General features: G+C 33.3%; 1 protein-coding gene across 1 annotated transcript; it reads right to left on the bottom strand.

Annotated features, from left to right (window-relative positions):
- Window positions 1-1,573: 1,573 nt before the first annotated feature.
- Window positions 1,574-27,850, bottom strand: LOC143231685 (aurora kinase C-like). The gene is made up of 9 exons (XM_076466273.1): window positions 27,655-27,850; window positions 27,094-27,144; window positions 23,779-23,885; window positions 21,154-21,262; window positions 19,538-19,617; window positions 16,761-16,899; window positions 11,254-11,402; window positions 3,395-3,626; window positions 1,574-1,827 (listed from the first exon to the last, which is right to left on the bottom strand). Exons 2-9 carry the CDS (start codon window positions 27,124-27,126, stop codon window positions 1,711-1,713), a joined length of 966 nt encoding a protein of 321 aa, XP_076322388.1. The 5' UTR covers window positions 27,127-27,144; window positions 27,655-27,850; the 3' UTR covers window positions 1,574-1,710.
- Between the last annotated feature and the right edge of the window lie 12 nt (window positions 27,851-27,862).

Here is a 27,862-nt window from a genome sequence, read left to right on the forward strand (position 1 = left end):
TATGAATACCACAGAACTGAGTTCTGAATGTCTATAACTCCATACTGTGTCTTCATTATGTATGATACACTTTACTACAATTATTAACTTGAATTTTCAGTAAACCTTACAGTTTTATAAATGTAACAAGTGCAGTGTTATGGGCCAAACAGTAAATCAGTGCTTGTTTCCAATCTATGATCAAGAACACCAGACATACTGAATGGCAAAATTTTCTTCTTTGGGGTTTCCAAAACTTTATAAAATTTCATATAATTTGAATATTTTTTTTGTTCTCAGCAAAGAAATGACAATGCTTTTTATTTAACGTTCCAGAAATCAAGAAGAAATAACCTCACAAATGTTCACATTAGACCTTCAAGTAAAGTTTCAATGTTACATGAACATATCCCAAAAATACGTTTCTAGATTCAAAAGTCTAAGATTTGTATAAGTGATACTTCAAACCATCAGAACTTCTTGAAACTCTAAACTACAAATTTGATGAAAAATCAAGTATAATGCACCTGATAATATCTTTAATAGCAAAACCTTTGTACAATGCACCTGATAATGTCTTTAATAGCAAAACCTTTGTACAATGCACCTGATAATGTCTTTAATAGCAAAACCTTTGTACAATGCACCTGATAATGTCTTTAATAGCAAAACCTTTGTACAATGCACCTGATAATGTCTTTAATAGAAAAACCTTTGTTTTTGAGTTCACTTAAAATTTCTTTAACCTTTATTTCTGTCACCATCATTTTACTGACAAGAACTTTGTAAACAATATATAATGTGATTTATACTGCTAGTCTGTGTCATCAGTTATGTCACAATATTCTTCAATCTCCAACCTGCTTTTGGACTTTTCTTTATCCACTCTTGTAAATCAATCCACATTAATCAAACTATGAAGTTAAAACTATTCTCACAAACAAAATTTCTCCTTTGTTTCTTTTAGCTGCACAGAGATTATTCACAACTTTTGAATAGGCTTCTAGATTATCAGAATTTATAGAAAATTAGAGATGTGTGATTGTAGTTTGGTTAAAATATTATGTAGTTAAAACTGATTGTAGCTTGGTTAAAATATTATGTAGTTAAAACTCATTGTAGCTTGGTTAAAATATTACGTAGTTAAAACTGATTGTGGCTTGGTTAAAATATTATGTAGCTAAAACTGATTGTGGCTTGGTTAAAATATTATGTAGCTAAAACTGATTGTAGCTTAGTTAAAATATTATGTAGTTAAAACATTACCACTCTCTTTTCAATACTTTGTAAATATTTATGGAATGAAATTCAACAAATTCACAAAACTTTTGGTTAAAATTGTAAACTTTATCTATTTATTTCACGTTCTATGCACAAAAATCATTCAGAAACAATGTCAAACAGAACTGCTTACAAGAATGATACACTAAAACATATCAAGCATACAAAAAGGTTGTTACCAATGGATGAACTTTCTCACTGCTTCTTGGAAGTTGAAAACATTAAATCCAGTTACAGCTTTATCACTGTATATACAATGTAGCAGCTGTAGCAGTAATAATACTCCAGTCACAGCTTTATCACTGTATATACAATGTAGCAGCTGTAGCAGTAATAATACTCCAGTCACAGCTTTATTACTGTACATACAATGTAGCAGCTGTAGCAGTAATAATACTCCAGTCACAATGTTGTTACTGTATATACAATGTAGCAGCTGTAGCAGTAATATTACAAACATGCTTGTACCTGCTGACTTTTTCCACAATATTTATCATTTGCTACTATCCAGGGATGCAGCAGAATCTCTTCTAGTGGCAGCCTCTCTTGTGAGTTACGACGTAACAACTATGGAAAGTGAAGTAACAAGTGTGTGATTCTTTTTCAATTCTTGAATATTACAGAAAGAAACTGTACAAAAAATATTAAAACAAATTTAGCAAAACCTTCAAAAGTTTATTTTCTTCATAAGAAAGAAGCAAGCTGAATTACGTTTTAACAAAACAAATCTGAAAATAGAGAGTCAGTGAAACTCATATTAAAGTTTCTTACAACTCATTTTGTACAATAAGTAATTTACACACAACAGTTACTGAATTAATTTTAGAAAATTAGTTGCATTCTTTTGTTAAAACAAACATGACAAATCAGGTTAACACCCTGGGCTCAACAATGAATTATTTTACAAAAAATGGTCATTTTTTACAGAGTTTGCAAATGTTAAAACCTTGCTGACAGTGCAACTCTCTGATAGATTAATTTTACCAAGTACTGTTGTGAATTACACTTCCACTTTCAACAGCACAGTTGTTAAGCAACACAGGTCCTCTCAAATCATGTATTTGTACTTATTTAACGTTTCACTTAAAAATTCAAATTTGTGCAATATTAGAGAAAATTTAAGTAACATATATATTCATTACTTCTTAAACTTTGTCAAGTACTACTTCCAACAGTCACTTCATACCTGTATTCTCATATACGAATGTTACTCTTCAAAAAGATAAGCCAAAACATTAATCAGATAGTTTGAACGAAGGCTTATTAGACCTAATTCCCAAAACATGGCATATCTGATTCTTTACAAATCTTTTTTAAACACAAATATTAAAATCTTTCTTCCAAACTAAAAATGAATATCAAATAATTTGTATCAATATGAAATCTGCGTTTCTATTAGAAGTTGATTTAACTCATTGACTGTGGTTCCTCTAAATACACGAATCTTAGCAAGCTGTGCACCACATACAATACATTCAACAGCCAGAGGCACAATGTACCCTGTACATCAAATCAGCAGTTAATGTAATAAAATTTGCAAATAAACATATGTATAACACTGGAATTTTCCAATATCACCATCCATTTATTTTAGCATATTCCTTAAATATAGCTTACTTTGAATTATATTATTTGGATAGTAACGTGTGTATATTAAAGAAAATTAAAACCGATAAAGTTAAATAAACAAAATAAAAAGAAAGGACTGCGTTAAAAACAGCAAATCCAAACCTCTAACTAATTATATTAGTATGTTATGACCTAAAAGCAAGCTGAAACAAAAATAATAAACAAAAAATGCTGCACTAATTAAAAAGATCCCAGATTACAAGCTATAATGTAGGATATAAAATGTACCCTATGTTTCAGAGGTAACTGAGGAAGTAGGACCCACATTGAGATGGGGATACACTGTCTGTCAGTCTTAACCTCCATTTGCCAGTCTCACATAAAGAAATAAAATAAAGGAGTAGAAATATAAATTAGAAGAGCAAGATGTTTCAATTTGTTTTTAGGTTATAACAAACATATTCATACTCACCCATCAGGTCACGATAGGAATGTATAGATATTTACCTTTTACCTCACTGTCATACTCAGCCTCAACTATGGATATGAATATATAATTATTTACCTTTCTTATAAGGTCTTTAGCTCCTTCAGAAACATGGCTGGGAAAGTGAAGATCTACTTTAATAATCCGTCTGTAGGTATCGTTTACATTTTCCATCTCAAAAGGTGGCTTACCCACAAGAAACTCATAGCATAAAATACCCAAACTCCAGAGGTCAACGTTCTCATTGTATGTCTTGTTCTCAATCATTTCTGGGGGTAAGTAATCAAGAGTACCACACATTGTTGCTCGTCTGCAGTTCCATGCATAGAGGAAAAAATAAAATAAACTATTAATATCACTTCTAAACAAGTGCAGAAAATATATTTACTTGTAAAAATAGTTAACTTCCTTTCACAAGAATACAGTACTTGTGAATGTATGCTTAAAAAATATAAAAAAAGAACAATTAGCACCTGGAAGTTACAACTTTCCTGTAACAAACACATATTTCTAACAAGCATTTAACTTTACTAACTAGATTAGCTATTCTCATTCAGTGTTACCCGCTATATGCGACATTTTTCTTTAGACCCACAAGCCTTCAACTCTCACCCAATTGGAATCAAATTATTCCAACATGTCTTTCTTGTAAATCATCTTGCACCAACTCTCCAGCACAAAGAACATGGCATTTCATGTGACACATGCAGCTCCCTCTATACTTCTCTACTGAACTATTACTTTGAAGACTGGCATAACACAGAAGACAAACACCAGAGGAAGTGGAGAGGATGAAAAATGTGAGAACAGGTAAAGTACCTACTGGAAATACATTTACAGTATAGAGAACTTATATATTCTGATGAACAGGTAAGTACCTACTGGAAATACATTTACAGTATAGAGAACTTATATATTCTGATGAACAGGTAAAGTACCTACTGGAAATACATTTACAATATAGAGAACTTATATATTCTGATGAACAGGTAAGTACCTACTGGAAATACATTTACAGTATAGAGAACTTATATATTCTGATGAACAGGTAAGTACCCACTGGAAATACATTTACAGTATAGAGAACTTATATATTCTGATGAACAGGTAAGTACCTACTGGAAATACATTTACAGTATAGAGAACTTATATATTCTGATGAACAGGTAAAGTACCTACTGGAAATACATTTACAGTATAGAGAACATATATTCTGATGAACAGGTAGAGTACCTACTGGAAATACATTTACAGTATAGGGAACTTATATATTCCAATATGGTACTTATACCATCTCACAAGATTAGCTAGAATCCCATATTGAATTGGAAGCAGTAAAGGTGCAAAGAAATGAGAGAAGTAACCTCTGAAAGCATTCAAAGCTCTGCACCCATCTGTGAAATGTGTAAGAGATAAAGGATAGTGTTCTAAAGCAAGAAATGTATATAGAACTCAAACCCACAAAGTACAAAAAATAGTTAAATCAATAGATGTGCCTCAAGGTGTAGAGTGGCTGGAACATGACAAACCATACTTGGTAAGTCAACCACATCCAGAAACCCATGCTATCAGGCACCAATGTCCACATAGAGGTAGGATGAGGACCAAACCACCTTCACCTCAAGTTCAAGAGACCAGAAGGAATCGAGAACCACTCTAACTCCTGATCTTTGATCTTTCAATCCAAAGATCTGACAACAAGGAAACTGACCAGAACCATCTAAAAAGCAATAACATCTTCGGCATAAGACGCTACAATGGATAACAAAAAAGACAGAACCAGTATAATCTCACAATATTCACTGTGACCCACAACACAGAAGTATGAACAAGGGAGGACCATGGAAAACCATGAACATGTGTGAGGACATATGTTCACTGATTTTACTCTAAATCCAAAACACAACCACAGGGTAGCAACATCCATGCAGGGGTAGAATGATGAATTCTAATCTTAGGGGTAAACTGCAGTTTGATCTCTCACTCTTCTATGATTGTATGATGCATGTTGGAAGATATCACATTATCTACACCTGCAGAACACCACTGTCCTATTCCGCAGCATGGAACCCCTTCAGGAAGATGCTTCCACAGCTGACCACTCCATACTCCACTTCAAGAAAAGGGAAACGAGAACACATTGGAGAGTCCACAGGAATGTTATCACCTGAGACAGTGCAACAGGTGCCATGAAATCCAATTTTGAAAAGCAAGCCATACAGATTTATTCAATGCAATGCATAGGCAGGATGGGCAGTTATCCCCCTTCTGCTTTACCCATGCAGTCCGTGAGTATTACTATCAGGAACACACAAGTTTATGAATCAATAACATCATGAGATTATTCTTTTGCAAGTGGCCTTGTGGAAAACATCATCTAAACAGAGAGCACTGCAAAGCCATGGTATATAAAATACTAATAAAAATAGCAGTAGAGTGCAGATTTCAAATTAAAGATAAGATACCAGTCAACATGGCTGCACATCAAAGATTTCAAATTAAAGGTAAGATACTAGTCAACATGGCTGTACAATGCAGATTTCAAATTAAAGATAAGATATTAGTCAACATGGCTTTACATCGAGGATTTCAAATTAAAGGTAAGATACTAGTCAACATGGCTGTACAATGCAGATTTCAAATTAAAGAAAAGATACAAATCAACATGGCTGTACAATGTAGATTTTAAATTAAAGAGCAAGATCCGTAGAATGAATAAGTAATGTAAGGATCCATCAAAGGAAAAAAAAACCATGAATATATAAACTTACTGAGTGAAAGTGACACTGAAGTTTGAAGCAGTCACATGTTGCAGGCAAAAACCCAATGAAAAATAAAGTGCAATATAATGCAAATAAGTGGAGATGAACCAATCAAATGTAGTCCACATGCTTGAATGTAGGATTTCCCCCAAAGGCAATGTTGTCCACGTGCCTGAATGTAGGATTCCCCCCAAATGAAAATGTTGTCCACGTGCCTGAATGTAGGATTTCCCCCAAAGGCAAATGTTGTCCACGTGCCTGAATGTTGGATTTCCCCCAAAGGCAAATGTTGTCCACGTGCCTGAATGTAGGATTTCCCCCAAAGGCAAATGTTGTCCACGTGTCTGAATGTAGGATTTCCCCCCAAAGGCAAATGTAGTCCACGTGTCTGAATGCAGGATTTCCCCCCAAAGGCAAATGTAGTCCACATGTCTGAATGTAGGATTTCCCCCCCCAAAGGCAAATGAATAACAGATGCAGGGGAAAAATTGAGATGCTGAATCTGATGAGAAGACTCTGAACAAATTCCAGTAGGAAGAATAGACCAACTGAATCCAAAGTTGAGCCCAACTGGTCAGGACAGATGTGGAAAAATGCAGTGTAAGACTGCAAAGGGACAAAGAGCCAGAAATGGGTACCACAAAATGAAGCTGTGCTGACAATATAGCAACGAAGGATATGTACTGAGCATAACAGTTCATCTGAAACACAAAAAAGGTAGAGATGTGAAACTGAACTAAAGAAAACAGGCAAAAAAGGAGGCATTACTCTTCTTAGTCTCCAAAGCTTTATGGGAAAAGGAACAATCCAGATAAAGGAAAAGACAAGTAGGGTGGTAAAGTGTGTGTAAGAAAATCAATGGCAAACAAATCAGAGATTCAACGTCTAAAGACCAAGCAAGAAAGAAATATGTTTTAAGAAAAAGGTGCAACATGAAACACAAAGAGGTTAAAATGCAAGTAAAATGAGGAAATAGTGAATGACCTTAATATCTCAGTCCAGAAGAAGAATAAACACAGCAACATGGTAAGGACAGAGGAAGCAAAAACCAAGAACTCAAATGTATCTGGAAAAACAAAAGGTATGAGACTGAAGAGATCAAAAATCCCCTTGTTAAAAGCCATGTGAAAAACTTAGTACACAGTCTGTGAGGAATACCTGAATTGCAAATCCTGTGGAAGGCCTTCCCATGATACAGGTGCACTTCCATTAAAAGAGGAGGTACGTAATGATCCAAAAGAAAAGCTACTTGATGACAGAAACCTGAACTCCTTGCCAAGAAACAGATAAAAGCCAGGTATAAAAACAAAGGGAATGAATGGTTGGATATAGAACTGGTGGTCAAGGATGACAAAGAAGGTAGAAAGCCAAAGGAGTACAAAAGAGAAAAGTTTCAGTTTGTGTAATTGTGAAAACCATGGTTAAGTTGGCCAATAAGAAACAATCAGAAGGATCCGATACAAAGTGGTATGGTATGGATGTGAGAGACCATCCGATGAAGTTATCAGATAGGAGGATAAACGTACAGGAACTTGCTTGACCAAAAGAGGAGTGATTTTTGACTGGAGCAGTTGCAAGCATATCCACATGGAAAATACCTCACACACTGCAAAACAATTAGAACACAAGGAAATCTAAAGACCATTCCATTGGAGAAATGCTGTTGGAATGGGAAAGACAATCCACTATGAGATTGAAAGCACCTGAAAAATGGCACAAACAAAGACGAATGTGGTGTGCACATAAGGGATTCAATGTTTGAAAACAGAGAGATCTGTACTGGGTGTCCCCTTGGTGATCAAAGTATATGAAGGGATCTCATATACATATATAGACACACACACATACATACAACTGAGGGAGGCCAGTGACATAATTTAAGACCACATCCCCAAATGTGGTAGAACCTTGTGAGCAAAATGAGAGAGCTGAAAATGTGTGGGAAATTAAAAATTTCATGGAACAAAGGCAAAGGGGAGAAGAGTGGGCTTGACTGAGATGAGCATCAAAAAGGACACTCAAGTGGACAAAGTATTGAGCAGGATAGAACCTTACAATTGTTGGTCTAAAAATTGACAGTTTGCACGACAATACGAAAGAGCAAACTGTTCAAAAGTCAATGGAAAGCAAGACATGGTAAACCCATCACTTAATTGTGAATCAAAATTGGCAGCATGTACCTGAATATCTGGGAGGAAGGAAAGCTAAATAGGAGTGGGAAGAATGGTCCCTTAGTAAGGAGTGATGTAGCTCATGTAAAATAGGGGAAGATAGATAACATCACATTCCTATGATATGAATCCAAAAAGACTATACTAGGCTAAACTGACTCCTCAGATGGAGTCTGGGAAGGTAGGGTAAAATCAAGAAGTGAATATAGGCAATCCAAATCCTTGTCTGTCTGAAGAGATTCAACGTTCAGCAGGAAGCAGAGCAAGGTCAGAAAGAGAGGGTGACCCATGGAACATTCAAACTGCCAGCAAACAAATGCTCATAAATTCCCCACCTGAAGCTGCAAACATAGTGCTACTCACAGGTGTGACTCTCAAAATGGTAATATGAATTTTGGAATTCACATAGAAGAGTCAACTAAAAATAAAAAGTAGAAATAATAATGCAACAAGAGAAAACTGGGTTTAAAGTAAAGTGAAGAAACAGAATAAAGGAACTTGGAAGTAACATAAATAAAAACCACTTCGGAGTTTATTAAAGACAAACATGAAGCTGGGAGCAAGCAGAGGAATACATCAGAGTGCAAGCACGGTAAAACAAAAAGTGATAGTAAATGTGTACAGAGGAAGTAACTTATCATGTTGTGCTGCTACTGGTTAAAAAATTATGCATAATGATTTACACGAGAGACAAGTTGGAATCATTAAATTCCAATATGGGGAGAAAAAGGGTTGTGGCATAAAGGTTTACATATAGATGGCAGCACTAAATGAGAATAGTTAATCTTGTGACAGATGGTAAATTCCATATAGGAAAATATTTTATGCTATCAAATTTAAAAAACAAGGTATATTCTAGGTCAAAATGTACTTTAAATTATAGCCATCCAGTTTCAAACAATGCTTCAAAATTCACAAGTTTTAATGGCACAATGCCATAAAAAAATGGCTAAATAAACTACTCAATTTATGTAAAGGATATTTTTACACATTTCACAGGTTTTAATGTCTTTTTTTTTTGTCAAAATGACTCAAAGAACATGCTTTTCTTCAATCAGATTAAATGCAATGTACCGTTATCTCCACTTGCTTTATTTCAGCAATCTTTGACTAGCAAATGTAAGACCACAGAATCTTCTGTCAGTCTTTTGGTATCTTAATTACAAGCCCCCCACAAGTAGAGCAGTATGTCTTCAGATTTACAATGCTAAAATCAGGGGTTCGATTCCCCTCTGTGGACTAGCAGATAGCCCCACTTGACTTTGCTACACAAACTTAATTATAAAGTTCTCTTAACAGAAGTTCCTGAACTTATATTTTTGTTAAAATGATTGTTTTTTAAATTTAAAAATGCCACCTTTCATAAATTAATTGTAACTCCTCACATGGGCTACTCTATAATAAAAATATCATTTCAATTTGTGTTTAAGTTATATGAAACAATATCAAATATACACACTTGTATGTAAAATTGGTGAAAATCTTTAAATAAACTAATTTATTGAACATGTAAAGGCCCACTGAGCAGGTTTAATACAATATTAAATGAAAGTACCTTGAACATTCATCTGATCAGTTCAAAAACACTGTTAACCAACAGTCTTAGTACAATACACACAAGTAATTATTTATACTATAACTTTTGATGTGGAGCACATGTACCTTCACAAAATTTAGTAAAATTGTAGCAAAAATTGCAAATTTTTTTGTACACAAAAAAAATCAGATTTTTAATAAAGTATTTTACTTATGATTTGTTTGAAAAAACTGTTTTGCTTCCAGTCAAAATAGAAAGTGATTTTCATGTTGTGATTATGAACCTATTATTCATAAAAAAATCTCAATTATTAGTTGTGTAATCATTAAAACCTCTTAAACACATTTTAAATATTTGTTTTCAGTAAAAATTTATATTTCATCTGTTATTTTCTCTTGCTACGTGGGGTCCATAAATTTGACCGACCTTGTAATCAACAAAAAAAATTAGGAATATAAATATAAACTATGCTTCCTTTTGTTATAGAATGACTACAAATTATAACATGAAAATATAAATGTTAAGTCTAAATAGTTTACATCTCATAACATTATATATTTATTATATCAAACTTCCAGCGACCTGTATTGGTTGTGTTTCAGTAAACTAGTATTTTAGTCATTATACAGATTACTATTCATGAACAAGCTCATGAACTTATTTTTCTTAAAAGATAAAACAGTAAATAAATAAGTATAGCAAACAATTGAATCTTCTAGTTACAACAACCTTTGTACTTGTTTGCTGCTTACTGTAAGTTACTAAGCCTTTTCAAATTCACACATAGAGGATATGAAACAAAATATTTTTGTAGGCATTACATGCACATTTAACATTACTTGGTTTTAAAGCACTTTAAAGTGGCTGACCAAATCACAAAGGGGATATTCTGGACTGTCGATTGGTTATTCACGTGTTGTACCTTGAAGAAATGTATATTAGGGATCATTTTAAGAAATGGTAATATTTAGATGTGTTCTTTTAATATTTACTGTTAAGTTAATAAAATAACAAATATATATTACTAAAATTTTAATTATAATCACAATTTGGTTCCAAACTTTTTGACAAATTCATAAAATAGAAGTTCAATAAAACTTTTAAATCCAAGTCAACAAACAAGACTACAGCCTTGGACCCATACCCCATCAGGATATGAATAAGTGAAGTGTTCTCTAGTAAACTGCTGGTAGTCAATACAATATTATGTATAACTAATCTACCTCTCCATTGAAAGATTAATATTACTTTTAACACACTTAATGTTAAAAAAACACACAGGTTTAAAAGAAAAATTCAATTTGACACAAAGATACAAAGTCCCATAAACTGATCTCTTTCTTGTCCCTTTCTTTTTAAGAAGTAAATTGGGAATACTCCTGAAGGTGAAGGCAACTGGGTTATGGGGTTTCACATCTTTGTGTTGACTTTTAATACCCAATAGTAGTAAAAGTAACATGTGCACACCTGGATGAAGGGGCATGAACAGACCATCCAAAATCAGCTATCTTGAGTTCACCATTCAGCCCCAGCAACAGATTTTCAGGCTTGATATCCCTGTGGATGACTTTTTGCTCGTGACAGTAAATAAGAGCATGACTCAGCTGTGCTATATACTGAGACATAACCATATAACAAAGGAAGGAGGTTAACAACTGAAAAACATAGTATATTCATGATGCATAAACAAAAGATAGTTCAGATAATAAAACCTACACCTTCGAAAAACAATGAAACTGCATACATTTTAGAATGTCAAAAAAATGGGTCACATTTTTAAACACATTTTTATATGACCACAATTATAATACTCAAATAAATTTTGAAAAATAAAATACATAATAAGTATCAAACTGTTGTTTAAAACCCTCTGAAATGTACAAGATAAATTCACCTTAGGTTTAGAGCAATTTTCCAAAAACGATAACTGTTACATCTTCTTACATGGAAGTTGTCACACAGTTTCTGGATAACTATCATAAAATATTCTGTTTATCTTTTTTTAATGTATTGGGTTACTTACAAATAATACACCTTCTGTTTACAGTGTTAGAACCTATAATCATTTTGCCTTCAAGTTTTGTAAAAAAGCCTGAAGAAAGGTATTTCCTGAAAACATCAGGAAAATTATCGTCCTCTTACAATTTCAAGCTGGAGAACTGATACAAAGTATGATTTATTTTTATGTTTAAACCTTTCAATTATGCATTTTAAAACATAAATAGTAGATAAGAAACAAAGATATAAAAGTAAGACCTAAATACAATTTAATTTTCTCTCTAACATATTTAGCTAAGAAAAAACTAAGTTACATCCACCCAATGATGACAAATGAGTACCAATTTCAAAACAATCATTGTTTGATTACAGTGTAAATAAGCTCTTTCTAATAGCTATAAACATGTAAATGTAGCAACTACCTGTAAGCTATAAATCTCATTATGTATACAAAATGAGCATGGCACCCACTAAGGGGTGGACAAATTTTGTTTGTTTCTACTGAATTCACCCAGAGAACTTTGAAAATTACATATCAGAAGGACAAGCAAATGGCTTCACTGTCTAAATGTACCAGACAGGCATTACCTGAATCAAAATAGCAAGTGTAAAAGTTGAAATTTTTCATAGCTTGTGAGCCACATGACAATACGAAACTGAAGTTCAGGTATTTATTAATTTTTTTTTTTTAATAAAGGTATTAAAACTTAGTTAACATAAAACTCTAAATTATAAAATATGTTATAATGTTAACTTCATCCACATTCATTGATGGAAACATTGTTTAAATAATTTTCAAATGTAACTTAGTGATTTGTGCAGAAATGTTTAAAAGTATACCAGTGGTTAAAGGGTTAATCTTTTAAATACAGCTTATTTGCACTTACACCAAAACAATTACTTACAGTTGCAGCTTGCTTGTCGTACACCAAACACATCCAAAACTATTACTTACAGTAGCAGCTCGCTTGTCGTACACCAAACACATCCAAAACTATTAATTACAGTAGCAGCTCGCTTGTCGTGACACCAAACACATCAAAACTATTACTTACAGTAGCAGCTCGCTTGTCGCGTACACCAAACACATCCAAAACTATTACTTACAGTAGCAGCTCGCTTGTCGTTACACCAAACACATCCAAAACTATTACTTACAGTAGCAGCTCGCTTGTGGGTGACACCAAACACATCCAAAACTATTACTTACAGTAGCAGCTCGCTTGTCGTTACACCAAACACATCCAAAACTATTACTTACAGTAGCAGCTCGCTTGTCGTGACACCAAACACATCCAAAACTATTGCTTACAGTAGCAGCTCGCGTACACCAAACACATCCAAAACTATTACTTACGGTAGCAGCTCGCTTGTCGTTACACCAAACACATCCAAAACTATTACTTACAGTAGCAGCTCGCTTGTGCATGACACCAAACACATCCAAAACTATTACTTACAGTAGCAGCTCGCTTGTCATATCACGCCAAACACATCCAAAACTATTACTTACAGTAGCAGCTCGCTTGTCATAATGCGTAAACACATCCAAAACTATTACTTACAGTAGCAGCTCACTTGTCGTGCATAACCAAACACATCCAAAACTATTACTTACAGTAGCAGCTCGCTTGTCGTGCACCAAACACATCCAAAACTATTACTTACAGTAGCAGCTCGCTTGTCGTGACACCAAACACATCCAAAACTATTACTTACAGTAGCAGCTCCGCTTGTCGCACACCAAACACATCCAAAACTATTAATTACAGTAGCAGCTCGCTTGTCGTGACACCAAACACATCCAAAACTATTACTTACAGTAGCAGCTCGCTTGTCGTGACACCAAACACATCCAAAACTATTACTTACAGTAGCAGCTCGCTTGTCGTTGCACCAAACACATCCAAAACTATTACTTACAGTAGCAGCTCGCTTGTCGTGCACCAAACACATCCAAAACTATTACTTACAGTAGCAGCTCGCTTGTCGCATACACCAAACACATCCAAAACTATTACTTACAGTAGCAGCTCGCTTGTCGTACACCAAACACATCCAAAACTATTACTTACAGTAGCAGCTCGCTTGTCGTGCACCAAACACATCCAAAACTATTACTTACAGTAGCAGCTCGCTTGTCGTGACACCAAAACACATCCAAAACTATTACTTACAGTAGCAGCTCGCTTGTCGTGGTGCACCAAACACATCCAAAACTATTACTTACAGTAGCAGCTCGCTTGTCATCGCCAAACACATCAAAACTATTACTTACAGTAGCAGCTCGCTTGTCACGCCAAACACATCCAAAACTATTACTTACAGTAGCAGCTCACTTGTCGTGACACCAAACACATCCAAAACTATTACTTACAGTAGCAGCTCGACTTGTCGTGACACCAAACACATCCAAAACTATTACTTACAGTAGCAGCCGCTTGTCGTGACACCAAACACATCAAAACTATTGCTTACAGGTAGCAGCTCGACTTGTCGTGACACCAAACACATCCAAAACTATTACTTAGTAGCAGCTCGTTGTCGTGACACCAAACACATCCAAAACTATTACTTACAGTAGCAGCTCGCTTGTCGTGGGTGCACCAAACACATCCAAAACTATTACTTACAGTAGCAGCTCGCTTTGTCGTGACACCAAACACATCCAAAACTATTACTTACAGTAGCAGCTCGCTTGTCGTACACCAAACACATCCAAAACTATTACTTACAGTAGCAGCTCGCATTGTCGTACACCAAACACATTCAAAACTATTACTTACAGTAGCAGCTCGCTTGTCGCATGCACAAAACACATTCAAAACTATTACTTACAGTAGCAGCTCGACTTGTGGATTGACACCAAACACATCCAAAACTATTACTTACAGTAGCAGCTCGCTTGTCGTGCACCAAACACATCCAAAACTATTACTTACAGTAGCAGCTCGCTTGTCGCACACCAAACACATCCAAAACTATTACTTACAGTAGCAGCTCGCTTGTCGTGACACCAAACACATCAAAAACTATTACTTACAGTAGCAGCTCCCTTGTCGTTGCACCAAACACATCCAAAACTATTACTTACAGTAGCAGCTCTCGCTTGTGTGGTGACACCAAACACATCCAAAACTATTACTTACAGTAGCAGCTCGCTTGTCGTGACACCAACACACATCCAAAACTATTACTTACAGTAGCAGCTCGCTTGTCGAGACCAAACACATCCAAAACTATTGCTTACAGTAGCAGCTCGCTTGTCGTGCACCAAACACATCCAAAACTATTACTCACAGTAGCAGCTCGCTTGTCGTGACACCAAACACATCCAAAACTATTACTTACAGTAGCAGCTCGCTTGTCGCATACACCAAACACATCCAAAACTATTACTTACAGTAGCAGCTCGCTTGTCGTGCACACCAAACACATCCAAAACTATTACTTACAGTAGCAGCTCGCTTGTCGCATTACACCAAACACATTCAAAACTATTACTTACAGTAGCAGCTCGCTTGTCGTGACACCAAACACATTCAAAACTATTACTTACAGTAGCAGCTCGCTTGTCGTGACACCAAACACATCCAAAACTATTACTTACAGTAGCAGTCGCTTGTCGTGACACCAAACACATTCAAAACTATTACTTATAGTAGCAGCTTGTTTGTCGTGACACCAAACACATCCAAAACTATTACTTACAGTAGCAGCTCGCTTGTCGTGACACCAAACACATCCAAAACTATTACTTACAGTAGCAGCTCGCTTGTCGTGACACCAAACACATCCAAAACTATTACTTACAGTAGCAGCTCGCTTGTCGTGACACCAAACACATCCAAAACTATTACTTACAGTAGCAGCTCGCTTGTCGTGACACCAAACACATCCAAAACTATTACTTACAGTAGCAGCTCGCTTGTCGTGCACCAAACACATCAAAACTATTACTTACAGTAGCAGCTCGCTTGTCGTACACCAAACACATCAAAACTATTACTTACAGTAGCAGCTCGCTTGTCGTGACACCAAACACATTCAAAACTATTACTTACAGTAGCAGCTCGCTTGTCGTGCACACCAAACACATCCAAAACTATTACTTACAGTAGCAGCTCCCTTGTCGTGCACCAACCAAACACATCCAAAACTATTACTTACAGTAGCAGCTCGCTTGTCGTGACACCAAACACATCCAAAACTATTACTTACAGTAGCAGCTCGCTTGTCGCACACCAAACACATCCAAAACTATTACTTACAGTAGCAGCTCGCGTGTCGTGGACCAAACACATCCAAAACTATTACTTACAGTAGCAGCTCGCTTGTCGACACCAAACACATCCAAAACTATTACTCACAGTAGCAGCTCGCTTGTCGTGACACCAAACACATCCAAAACTATTACTTACAGTAGCAGCTCGCTTGTCGTGACACCAAACACATCCAAAACTATTACTTACAGTAGCAGCTCGCTTGTCGCACACCAAACACATCCAAAACTATTACTTACAGTAGCAGCTCGCTTGTCGCACACCAAACACATTCAAAACTATTACTTACAGTAGCAGCTCTCGCTTGTCGTGACACCAAACACATTCAAAACTATTACTTACAGTAGCAGCTCGCTTGTCGTACACCAAACACATCCAAAACTATTACTTACAGTAGCAGCTCGCTTGTCGTGACACCAAACACATTCAAAACTATTACTTACAGTAGCAGCTTCGTTTGTCGTACACCAAACACATCAAAACTATTACTTACAGTAGCAGCTCGCTTGTCATACACCAAACACATCCAAAACTATTACTTACAGTAGCAGCTCGCTTGTCGTACACCAAACACATCCAAAACTATTACTTACAGTAGCAGCTCGCTTGTCGTACACCAAACACATCCAAAACTATTACTTACAGTAGCAGCTCGCTTGTCGTACACCAAACACATTCAAAACTATTACTTACAGTTGCAGCTCGCTTGTCATCAAATTTTCCACATTTCTGAAGTTCTTTAAATAGCTCCCCTCTTGCAGCAAACTCCAAAATCAGAAAAATTCTTGTGTCATCATAGAAGTAATTGTAGAGTTGAAGAATGTTGGGATGCCTGTAGTCAAATAGTTAGAAAAATATGTTGCATCTACTTCAATAAAAAAAAACAACTGAATATCTAAGATCAATATATTTTATTTATTAAATATAAAGATGGATTAAAAAAAACCACTGTTTCATGAAATAATAAAATTTAAGCTCTTTAAGTACAGATATGTAATATTTTCTTATGCTAATAACTCAGTTCTACCCTCTGTAAAAAACAAAATGCTGTGTAAGGCAAGGTACACCTTAACAAAATTTATGTTTTCAAGAATATGAAAAGGCTTCTACTTATACAAACTTAAATTCTAGAATTGAAAAATTTAATCAACACATTGAAAGGAGTCTTCCACACAAATACAAGTCATTAAATGTAACACAAGAATAATTTTTAAGCCAATACTTTTACTGAACAAACTTTATAACATTTCTGATGTAATTTATCTAAATAAAACTTTCAAACGTAATAACAATGATTAAAAGAAGATCTGTTCAGCAATAGAACATTTTGACTATTAAACTATTCAGAAATAAGAACAACCAAAAGCACTGAATTTTTCTTTTGGATATTCATATTTCTGTCTTCACACTACCAAGATATTAACACCTTTCTGTCTATAACATTTAAGTGTAATTGTGTTGTAAGAATATTATATAAACATGAATATTTATGGATTTGTTTAGTGCCTTAACTAAGTTTTGTTCCATTTACTTGATGTACGTGCATTAAAACTTCATTCATAAAACGTTTGTGTTTTAGATGTTACATAATCAATTTCTATGTTTAATTCCTTGATTGCACATAAAAATATTCAAAGCTTTCCAAAGAGACTGTTATAGAAAAGTACACTAATATTTTTTTTTTCCTTTTCAAACACTTCATAAATTTGAATAGTGATTAAAATTACTCTTAATGACGTAAAACTATTACTACACTTACACTCAGTTATAAAAAAATGTATTAAAGAGGATATTAACCTTTCAACATCATAAAACACTTTTCCCATGTAAAATGCATACTTGCATATCAAAATAATTAAAAATAATAATTTTAACTATTTCCAGCTCAAAACTATTCCACAATTAACACTTTGAAACACTCATTTAGAGTAGTTCATAAAAGAAAGAAATACTGTTTGCAACTTAAAGTTATGCACAACAATTTATTCTGAAAACAATAGCCTTATTCATTAATTGTCCAACCCACATAATAGTTTTTTTATTTGCTAATACTGTATTATCACTTGAAAATACAGTTAAGTATTGCTTCTTCTATGATTTTGTGTTTGGGTTTTAATATTACAGTCCTTCATCCCCTAGATGTCACAACTTGTAATCTAAACAGCTACAGATAAAGTTTAAACACTATTGGACAGAACAGATTATAAATTATTTATCTGAATATAAAATGAATAAAATGGTGCAAGAAGTAATTTATGGTTTTGTGAGAAATTTGTTAGATGGAGCTTCCACATCGGAAGAACAAGATAGACTTAGTAAATAAAACAATACAGATCTAGGAATTATTCTACAGTTATAGACAGCAAAATATTCAAATGACTAAAATACTTATTTATAGAATATTATTATATTATTGTTAAGCTTATAATATTTAAACAATGCACATAAAGAATTAATTTATTGAAATGAAACTATGTTAATTAGATATAAATTTAATTTCACCAATAATACTGTTAGCAAAAACAATTACCTGGTTTCACCTGGATTAAGGTTAAACACCATAAAAGCATAACCACATGTAGAATAGGATGTTTTTACACATGATAATTCAAGTAATATTATAATCTCCTACACTGAAAATTTATTTCCCATAGGTACTCCACTCATCAGATTAACTATATTCATTCATTGCTGTCCCCTATATGCAAACTTTCATTACTTACAAAACAAGTCTTTCGCTTTCCCTATTAGAATAAAGTAATTCCAACATGTTTCTCACATAAATCATAATGCATCATCTCTCCACCAATAGGAGCACAGTATACATGTGATGCATGTGTCTACTGAACTATCACATCAAAGTCTGGCAGAAGACTAAAGATCAACAAGTATGGGAAGGAAGCAGTGAGAAGATGGAAGTACCTAATGGAAATATAAGAAAATAACTTACAACACATTTTGCCCATCCACAAACAGTAGTTCCTGGATCACGGTATTCTCCAATAAACATGAGTCATACCTTGACATTAGATTGGTTCTAGATTCCCTTCAGTCTCTGGGGCTTGAGGTGAAGACCATATGATCTTCATTCACAACATCATGGTTTTTAGATGTAGTTATCTTATCAAATACTATCCATCATACCCTAGCAACGAGTCTCATCCTTTTTTTACCCAATTTATTTTGCTTCATGGGACTGATTTATAGGTTCAAACACTTTTCCTCTCTCAATTTTCTCCCACTTGGATATGCACCTATTCTTTTTCTGCCTTTTTTCTCAACTCTCAATGGATGAGCAAATACAACTAGAAATTAAAATTTTCCTACAGTGAAAAACTTTGCATATAGAGGGCAGCAATGAACAAGAACAGCTGATTTTGTGAAAAAAGAAAAGTACCCTATTGGAATTGCTTTTATCTCAAAGTTGGGATAAACTACAGGTAACATTATTATGTTTAAAACTGGGTTACTTTAAGTGAGACTGAATTTCTATTTCTCGTCGTAACTGATGTTCCACTCCATTCTTTTGTAACTGAGACTTGAACAAAACCTACAGGATAAAGAATATTTTACATCTAACAAATTCCAAAATTTTAACACTTTTAAAAGTACATTATAGATCTTTTCATGAAATTTTGAATTAAATTCTTTTCTAAACGTTTAGGTCTTGCAAGTATCATGAAAAATATGTTTAAAGTAAATTCTCTTCAGCTCTAGAAGTAAAACAAGAATTCAAAAACTTCAACATTACAGAGTACATTATAAACTGAGTTCAATAATTTCATTCTAAGAGACCCAACTGCAGCATTATTGAAGCCTATAAGATTTATCTTTACTTTCTTTGGTTATAAATAATGTTAAATTTGCACACAAAGGGTTAGTGAACATACTAATTAATGTTAAGCTAAGGAAAGGAAATTTTCATATAAATATCCAAGTTACTCAAGAAAAAAAATTGAAATTTCTTCATACACTAGACTACACTATAAACTTATTACACTCAGTTTAATTTTACCTCCATTAAATCACAGGCAAATGTTATCCTTCACTTATGAAAAAATATTTGGGATTAACCCCTGCTGCTCTCCCCAGGTTTACACAAAGTTTGTTAGCTACACAATAGATATATTCTCCCTGCCTTAATAATCCTTTAAGACAAAAGAACTTCTTAATTCTATTAATAAATCCTTGGACAACTTTGTTGCTGCTTGAACAAGAGATGTCATTTAGTCTCCCATATACTTACATGCTGTTTGTGGTGCTAATAATGCCTGTCCGTATATACTTACATGCTGTTTGTGGTGCTAATAATGCCTGTCCTTATATACTTACATGCTATTTGTGGTGCTAATAATGCCTGTCCTTATATACTTACATGCTATTTGTGGTGCTAATAATGCCTGTCCTTAAGTAACTCTTAACCACTTTCAAATGCCGAAAAGCTATTTGGTACGAGGACAAAAACTCTGCCTGTGATATTACTTGCACTTTCTACAAAGGCTTATCATAAGAATGAAACAAGACATTCAAAACACATAATGCTGACATGCATCTGGAACCAATCATTTAAATAACAAAGACTCGTAGTGTCCTATTAACAAAATCCTTCTTAGAAATAAAAAACTAAAGATATCAAATAACAGTTTATAAAGCAATGGAAAATTAACACTAATGACTATTTTATCCTCGACAAAGATTTTTCGACACACAAACACGTTCATTTTTAGCCACACATAATAAAGACATTCCAACTTGGATTAAAACAAACTGATATTATAATAACTTGTTACAAAATTTATTAGCACTTTGAAGTTAAACTGATAGTTTGTTATTATTCTTTTTAAACAAAAAGTAAGAAATGTTAATATTAATAGAATTAATATTAAAAAGCATCATTACAATAAACCCAATAACAAATATTATATTTTATAGAATCAAAAGAAACAGTTTCTTTGTTAATTACAAACATTACTTTGGTATTAGTATATTTCAACACCTTTACCTTGACAGACACATTCCAAGAATATAATTTCATTGTAAATATTTTATTGAGCCAAATAATATGGTAAAAAAACAAAGCTCTTACCTTTAAGGCAACTATGAACTTAGTTTTCTTCTCTCGTGCTAAATAAACATTACCAAACTTGCCTCTTCCTAGGGGACGCCCAATGTCAAAGCTATCTAAACACCATCTCCTACACATGTTAAAAGTTTAAGAAAAAATATAAAAACTTGGCACACTTAACCTGTCCTTTATTTAACACAATCAAAGCTTGTATAATTTGCAAGATGTAATGTTTTTCAAACACATTCCTTCACCTTAACTTACAATTTCAGCAGATACCTTACTGACTGTTTAACACCCCATAGTACTTACACAGTAAAAATATTTTCTATCACACTATATTAGGTTTTAAAAATTTGAGTAACAACTTTAAATGTTTGGTTCACACTTTTACAGTCAGTTAAAAATTATACATAAATTTGCAGTTTTTTCTTAAATTTAACATTTTCACATTTTCAGTTAAATGATTTTAAACAAAAACTAGCGATATAAAAATGTCTGAATATTTAATGTTTAGTTTGTGAATTTCGTGCAAAGCTACTTGAGGGCTATCTGCGCTAGCCATTCCTAATTTAGCAGTGTAAGACTAGAGGGAAGGCAGCTAGTCATCACCACCCACAGCCAACTCTTGGGCTATGCTTTTTACCAACGAATAGTGGGATTGACCGTTACATTATAATGCCTCCACAGCTGAAAGGACGAGCATGTTTGGTGCGACCAGGTTTCAAACCTGCGACCCTCAGATTATGAGTCGAGCGGCTTAACACACTTGGCCATGCCAGACCAGAATATTTAATGAAATCTACTTATAAAAACTTTGTAATATCACTATAATTTCTTGTTTTATCAAATTTTTCACACAAAACATAAAAGAATAAATATGTATATATCACACAAATAATGAGGGACGTGAATTTATTGTTCTTTGTTTAAAAGAACTAACTAAAACTAAAAGAGTGGTTTATGGGAGAAAGTTACATTTCATATTTTGAATAGTTCAATACAATGTACTATATACCAGACACAGTGATTCTTAACCGTTTTCATCGTGTTACCCCGAAACTCTCCAGGGTATTACCGTGACCCCTATAATAATTTTTGTGATGGTGAACTTTGCGTAGAGGTAGAATAAAACAAAACTATATAAAGATTCTGATTTATTGAAAATGTTACAAATAAATGACCTTGAGAAATGCTACAAGTGATAAACAAATGTAAAATCCATGGAATTACTGAACATAATACAAAACCTGTTTATTCACTCAGTGTGAGGGGTAATATATATAATGAGAAAATATACTAAATACAACACGAAACTTTGATATTTAAATTTTAAGTTCGATGTATTAATATTATATAGTTAAAAATTTCGGCAATTCAAAATGTTGTAATATATGAAAATTTTTACTCAAAATTAGACAGGTGGTTGCACAACAAGCATCTCGATGTGGTTCAACTGCCGCACTTCAGCATGTTTCTATTTGGTGAGCAGTTACAGGCACTTGCCATGAAAACTACAAACTGCCCCATGATTTCCCCAATAATTCTCAAACCTTCCGTGACCCCCTGAGAAACTTCAAACATCCCCCCAGGAGGTCATGACCCCCAGGTTAAGAACCACTGCACTAGATTAATGCAACTAACTTGATCAATATATTTAAATACCTGTGAGGATAATTAATTCACATTGATTATTACTATATGTAATTATAATTACTATTAACTTGATTAATGTCACAAGAATAATCAAACTACTGAAATTGAAATTTGCACCTATTAGTCTGTTATTCAAACTATCAATTATTATTTCTTATTAAATCCAAACAATTCAGCTTAATCAATTACTATACTCAGTCTAAAAGTAAGTTTAATATTAGCATTTTACCAATTAGAACAAATAAGTTTTGGCTCACTTAGTACTGAAATAATTTTGTGAACAAAACAATGACTAAGTCTACATGTACAGGGTGTTCGGAAAGTCACTGTGCAGTTTTGTAGTCATATTTTATTCAGTCTATTTCAAGCCAGCAATTGATAGAAGTGTTTAGAAACAAAATAAGGATCCAGGCCTGTTTTGATGCCAACGGGGGGTCACTTTCAACATTGTTTATAATTGTCATTTATATTTACCTCCTGTATTCTCTATCGAAACATGTCTGTTAATAAATATATAAGTGCACAGTGACTTTCCGAACACCCTGTATAATAACCTTATTATCAACTGACTCTATCAAACGTAGCAACATGTACCTTCTCTTTAAAAACATTGTAATTCAGTAACATACACTGGAAATTTCACTTATACCAGCTGTACTGTCTTAGCATTGATTAAAGCAGGTCAAATTTCAAATTATTTAATGACAACTAAGATAATGACATGCAGGTTGGAAATACATTTTGCAAGAAACTTAAAAAATCCATGCACTACATGCGTCAATCCTCAAGTTATCACCAAACATCTCATAACACATTGTTTTAGAACAAAGAAACACTGGGCCACGTGTTATGACAACAGTGGCAAATGAAACCATAAATTTCATCATTGTAAGTCTATAGAGTTACCACTGTCCCACCAAAATACAATAGTTACTAACACCAAAACCAACTTTACAAAATATCAATTCTCAGTAAAACATAAATACTTACTTGTACATTTTCTTGGTAGGACGGCTTTCACTTCCACTAGAATTAATGCTTTGGTTCATTTCTTGGAGAGCTTTTCTGTTTTCTGTATCGTCAAAAGTTCTAACGACCTAATACAGAAAATTAAAACAATATTATATTACAGATACTGTCATATGTTATCTAAGCTTCTTTATTTATTACTGATTCTATTAATTATATTCCTGATTTCCCTCATCTTTCTGAACAAAGTTTATTTCTCAACTGCTAATCCATCTGATCGTCAGACTGATCAAACATGAAAAACTGGACTTCTAGCTCAACACAGGAAAACTGTCCTAAGCAGAACTGGAAAAAGGAAGTGTGATAAAAATGGAAACCATTGTTACAAAAGAATGATGTTCATACAGTGCCATTTCTTACATATGTTATACTGTTACTGGTGTCATTTTTTTGTCCAAGACTTGGGAAATCAGGAGTTCCAAATCTATATTTTATAGAAGAATAAGCCAAGGACACACCAACCCGAAAAAAGGTACCTCATAACGTGTTTGGTAAAAACTTTGAAAACATCAATGCTTTGAACTATTGTAAAAAAAAAGCATATAAAAATATATGGTAAATCCTCTATCAAGACATTCAGCACTGATGAATCCAGGCATGGAGACCAGAACTGGGTTATTAATGGAATATGCTAATCAACTTCCACATTTGCCTGAATACAATGAACACTTTTCTTCCAAATACCTCTCAAAAAACTCACTGCAAATTATATTTCCATAGATTCAATTTTGTTACGAGTTTTACTGAAAATAAATACAGCACTCTCATGAGATTACAAAAGGAAAATGCAATTATTCTCATGAGATGACCATAAAAAAATAACTTATAATGCTACAAGTTAGGTTTCAATACTCATGGTGAGAAGATCACATAAACTCATTGTGTAACTGTGTTTAACTACAAACATTAATATCAGAATTACTTGGAGTAATTAGAATAATCAAAAAAATTTAAAACCCAATTTCAAGTCTTCAATTATTTTTCTCAACCTTGACACCAAATAATTAAAAAGATTATTATGGGCTTTGCCAAAATTGTAGTTTACAATTACTTAGTCTTATTGGATACAAAATACGGTGTTGAGCAATGCTTTTGCTTCATATTGAATGCCAATAAAATTTACATAATGATTATATATCAGATTGTTTGTAAAATATTGAAATATATAACACTTATTACTTTTTGTTTTACACGGTTCACAAATTTCCCAGTCTTGTTTGGTATATACACGATATATTCATTATTCAAAAATTGGCTTCCAGAAGGCTCTTAGTTTTGAAAATTCATTACAGGATTCTGAGGTTAGCAATATTTTTGGCTCCAACTTTTTAAGAACCAGAATTATTTTGTAAATTAAAAAAATCTTCTCATTGCATTTACCTTTAGTTATGTCACATAAATATGAAAACACTATCTGATAAACAAAAATGTAGCAATCCTCTAAGGCAACAACTGAGCACAAAACAGCAACATCAAGTCAGTTATGCAAATATTAAAATAGAAATGTGCAGTGGATGATGAAATTATAAATCTCAAATTATTGGCATGTCCATGTAAAACAATGCAATGACCTGTCATGAAGGGATTAGACAAAGAAATATTATGATGTCAAAACTTTAATTCCTGTCATTGGAATTATGAAAAACAGTAATAATACAAGTCTTCAATGGTTTGTCTTAATGTGTTTACATATTCTTTTATGAAGTTTAAATTTGCAGGTCCATGTAATAAGCATCCTAATTTTTATAAAATGATTATCTTACATGACACTAATTAATGGTCACAAATAATTATATATGTAGGTTAACTGGCTAGCTATAACAGACCACAAACTTGGATGAAACGAGATAAATTATACCTGGATAAAGACAAGTTTATAAAATGATAAAATAGGTCACTGACTATGGGATCAGGCTTCTAGCACTTGCATATCTCAATACACTGGAATCACAATTCCCCATGAAAAAAATAAACATCTGGGATTGCAAGTTCCAAAGGGATAATTTGGAAAAATGTTGTGCCAATTCATCCAGATTATTTGTTAAAAGAAGAATTAGGTCATTGTTTGTTCCAGAATATTTTCCAGTGTATGTCTAAAAAATCTATTGAAGATGAATTCCATATCCAGATGTATTAAAGCCACTACCAAGGTATCTATTGAACAATTATCAAACTTTAGTACTTTTTTATGGCATTCCTAAATCACTAAACATGCCAATTATAACTGTAATCAAATTAGTTGTGAATCAATAAGAACTAATAAACCAATCTGATCTATGATGAGGTACATAATTTGATATTTTGAACTTGACAGAAGATGATGAAAGTATTATCCAAATTTCTAAGAATGAGGTGGAAACCATGTATTGTATGGCAAAAATAGACTCCAACAGAAACAGAGGTGCTAAAACCAGACTGACAAAATAGCCTGCAAGTGACAAGAGAGGTTTAATATCATGAAACTGGTTCATAATTGGAAACCCAAGAAACTGCACAAAACCTAGAACATTTGGGCAAAATGCACCTTCAAAAGCAAAAATTAAGTTCAAACATTTTAAAACCTTTATTATTAAATGCTAAGGCTTTACACCTAAAGAAATGCAAAATAAAAGCATGCATGTTAGATTTACAAGGAAAAGAAAATCCACTGGAAACAGCTCATTTGTCATTGTTTTCTTGCCAACCTACAACAAACCTTAACTCTCAATATTTCTCAAGTTCTAGTGAAATGTTCTTATATTTAATCAAGTAATTTTTATGATATAATTACTTTAGGAGTTTCTGTAGTCACCCTGTATAATTCATTATATATTCAAAACCAGGTAAAATACATTTCATACAAAAACAGATGAACAATGTATACACTTTTGTCTTATGCACTTACAAAATGTCATTTTAATATACAATGAATGTTTGAAATATTCACAAAAACAGTTTTCATATTTATGAATAAGGAGGTAAACTAAGATATCTATAGCACTCTTTTCACAAAGCATGGAATAAAAACTGGTTGCAAAGTACAATATTGTTAGTAGATGAAAAAAGTATATGTTGATGTAATTAACAAAAGGTTTTTCACTTCTCTTCATCATAACTTTCCAAATATATGTTATCTATGCCTCCTATAGGTTAAAATTTTGATTTCTAAAGTACCATATTCTGCTTCACCAGTTCCTTTTTGTTTTTTGTTAAATAGAATAAAAATAGAATTACAAAAGATTTCAGTCAAACAAATATTATAATTAAAAACAAAATATGTAATCCCTAACACTTTACCTTTTCATTTGAATAGTTTTCCTTTCCCTCCATATGAAGCTTTTTCCAATCCTGTCATGTTTTCCAAAACCCATGATAGAAACAAATAATTATAAACAAACTTTAACTTCATATTTCTAATAAATTGTGATCATTCTATATTTATCACAAAATCGTTTACCTACCTATAGTACAAGTCCAGTAATAACAAATTCACAAAATATGGTAATTTATTAACAATATAACGAAAGATGAAATTCTTAAAATACAGAAGTAAATACGAAGGTATAGCCTGTTGAATCAAAAGATAATGTTACAGATTAAAATTTCACCATTTTTACCTATGTGATAGCTCATATAGTCATAAAAAATAGGCCATTGTCATAGTTTTGACAACTAACAGTAACATCCTCAGAGAATGTCAGCACTTCCTTAAGTAGTAAATAAATGCCTCCTTTCATTTTTACATCAGTGAATTTTGGAATGGAAGACCAATTGTCAGACTTCCATTTCATTGCAAACAGACAAAACCAATTTATGTACCAGTCCATTTAATGACGACTTAAGATCAAAACCACTTACCTCAAAGTAAATAATTTCAATTAGGCTACTGTTGCTTTAAAGTCAATAACAATTTTATTTGATTTGTAACTATAATGCAATCACCCTGAACGTTAATATCTCTACTTCTGATTTTAACTTACTGGTCCTGCATCAACAAATTTGAATTTCGAGCAGCGAAAAAGGAAGTTACCATTGTGATGACGTTTTTTAGTACGAAACCAATAAT

This window comes from Tachypleus tridentatus, chromosome 11 (assembly GCF_004210375.1).
Source record: "Tachypleus tridentatus isolate NWPU-2018 chromosome 11, ASM421037v1, whole genome shotgun sequence".
NCBI classification, from domain to species: Eukaryota; Metazoa; Arthropoda; class Merostomata; order Xiphosura; family Limulidae; genus Tachypleus; species Tachypleus tridentatus.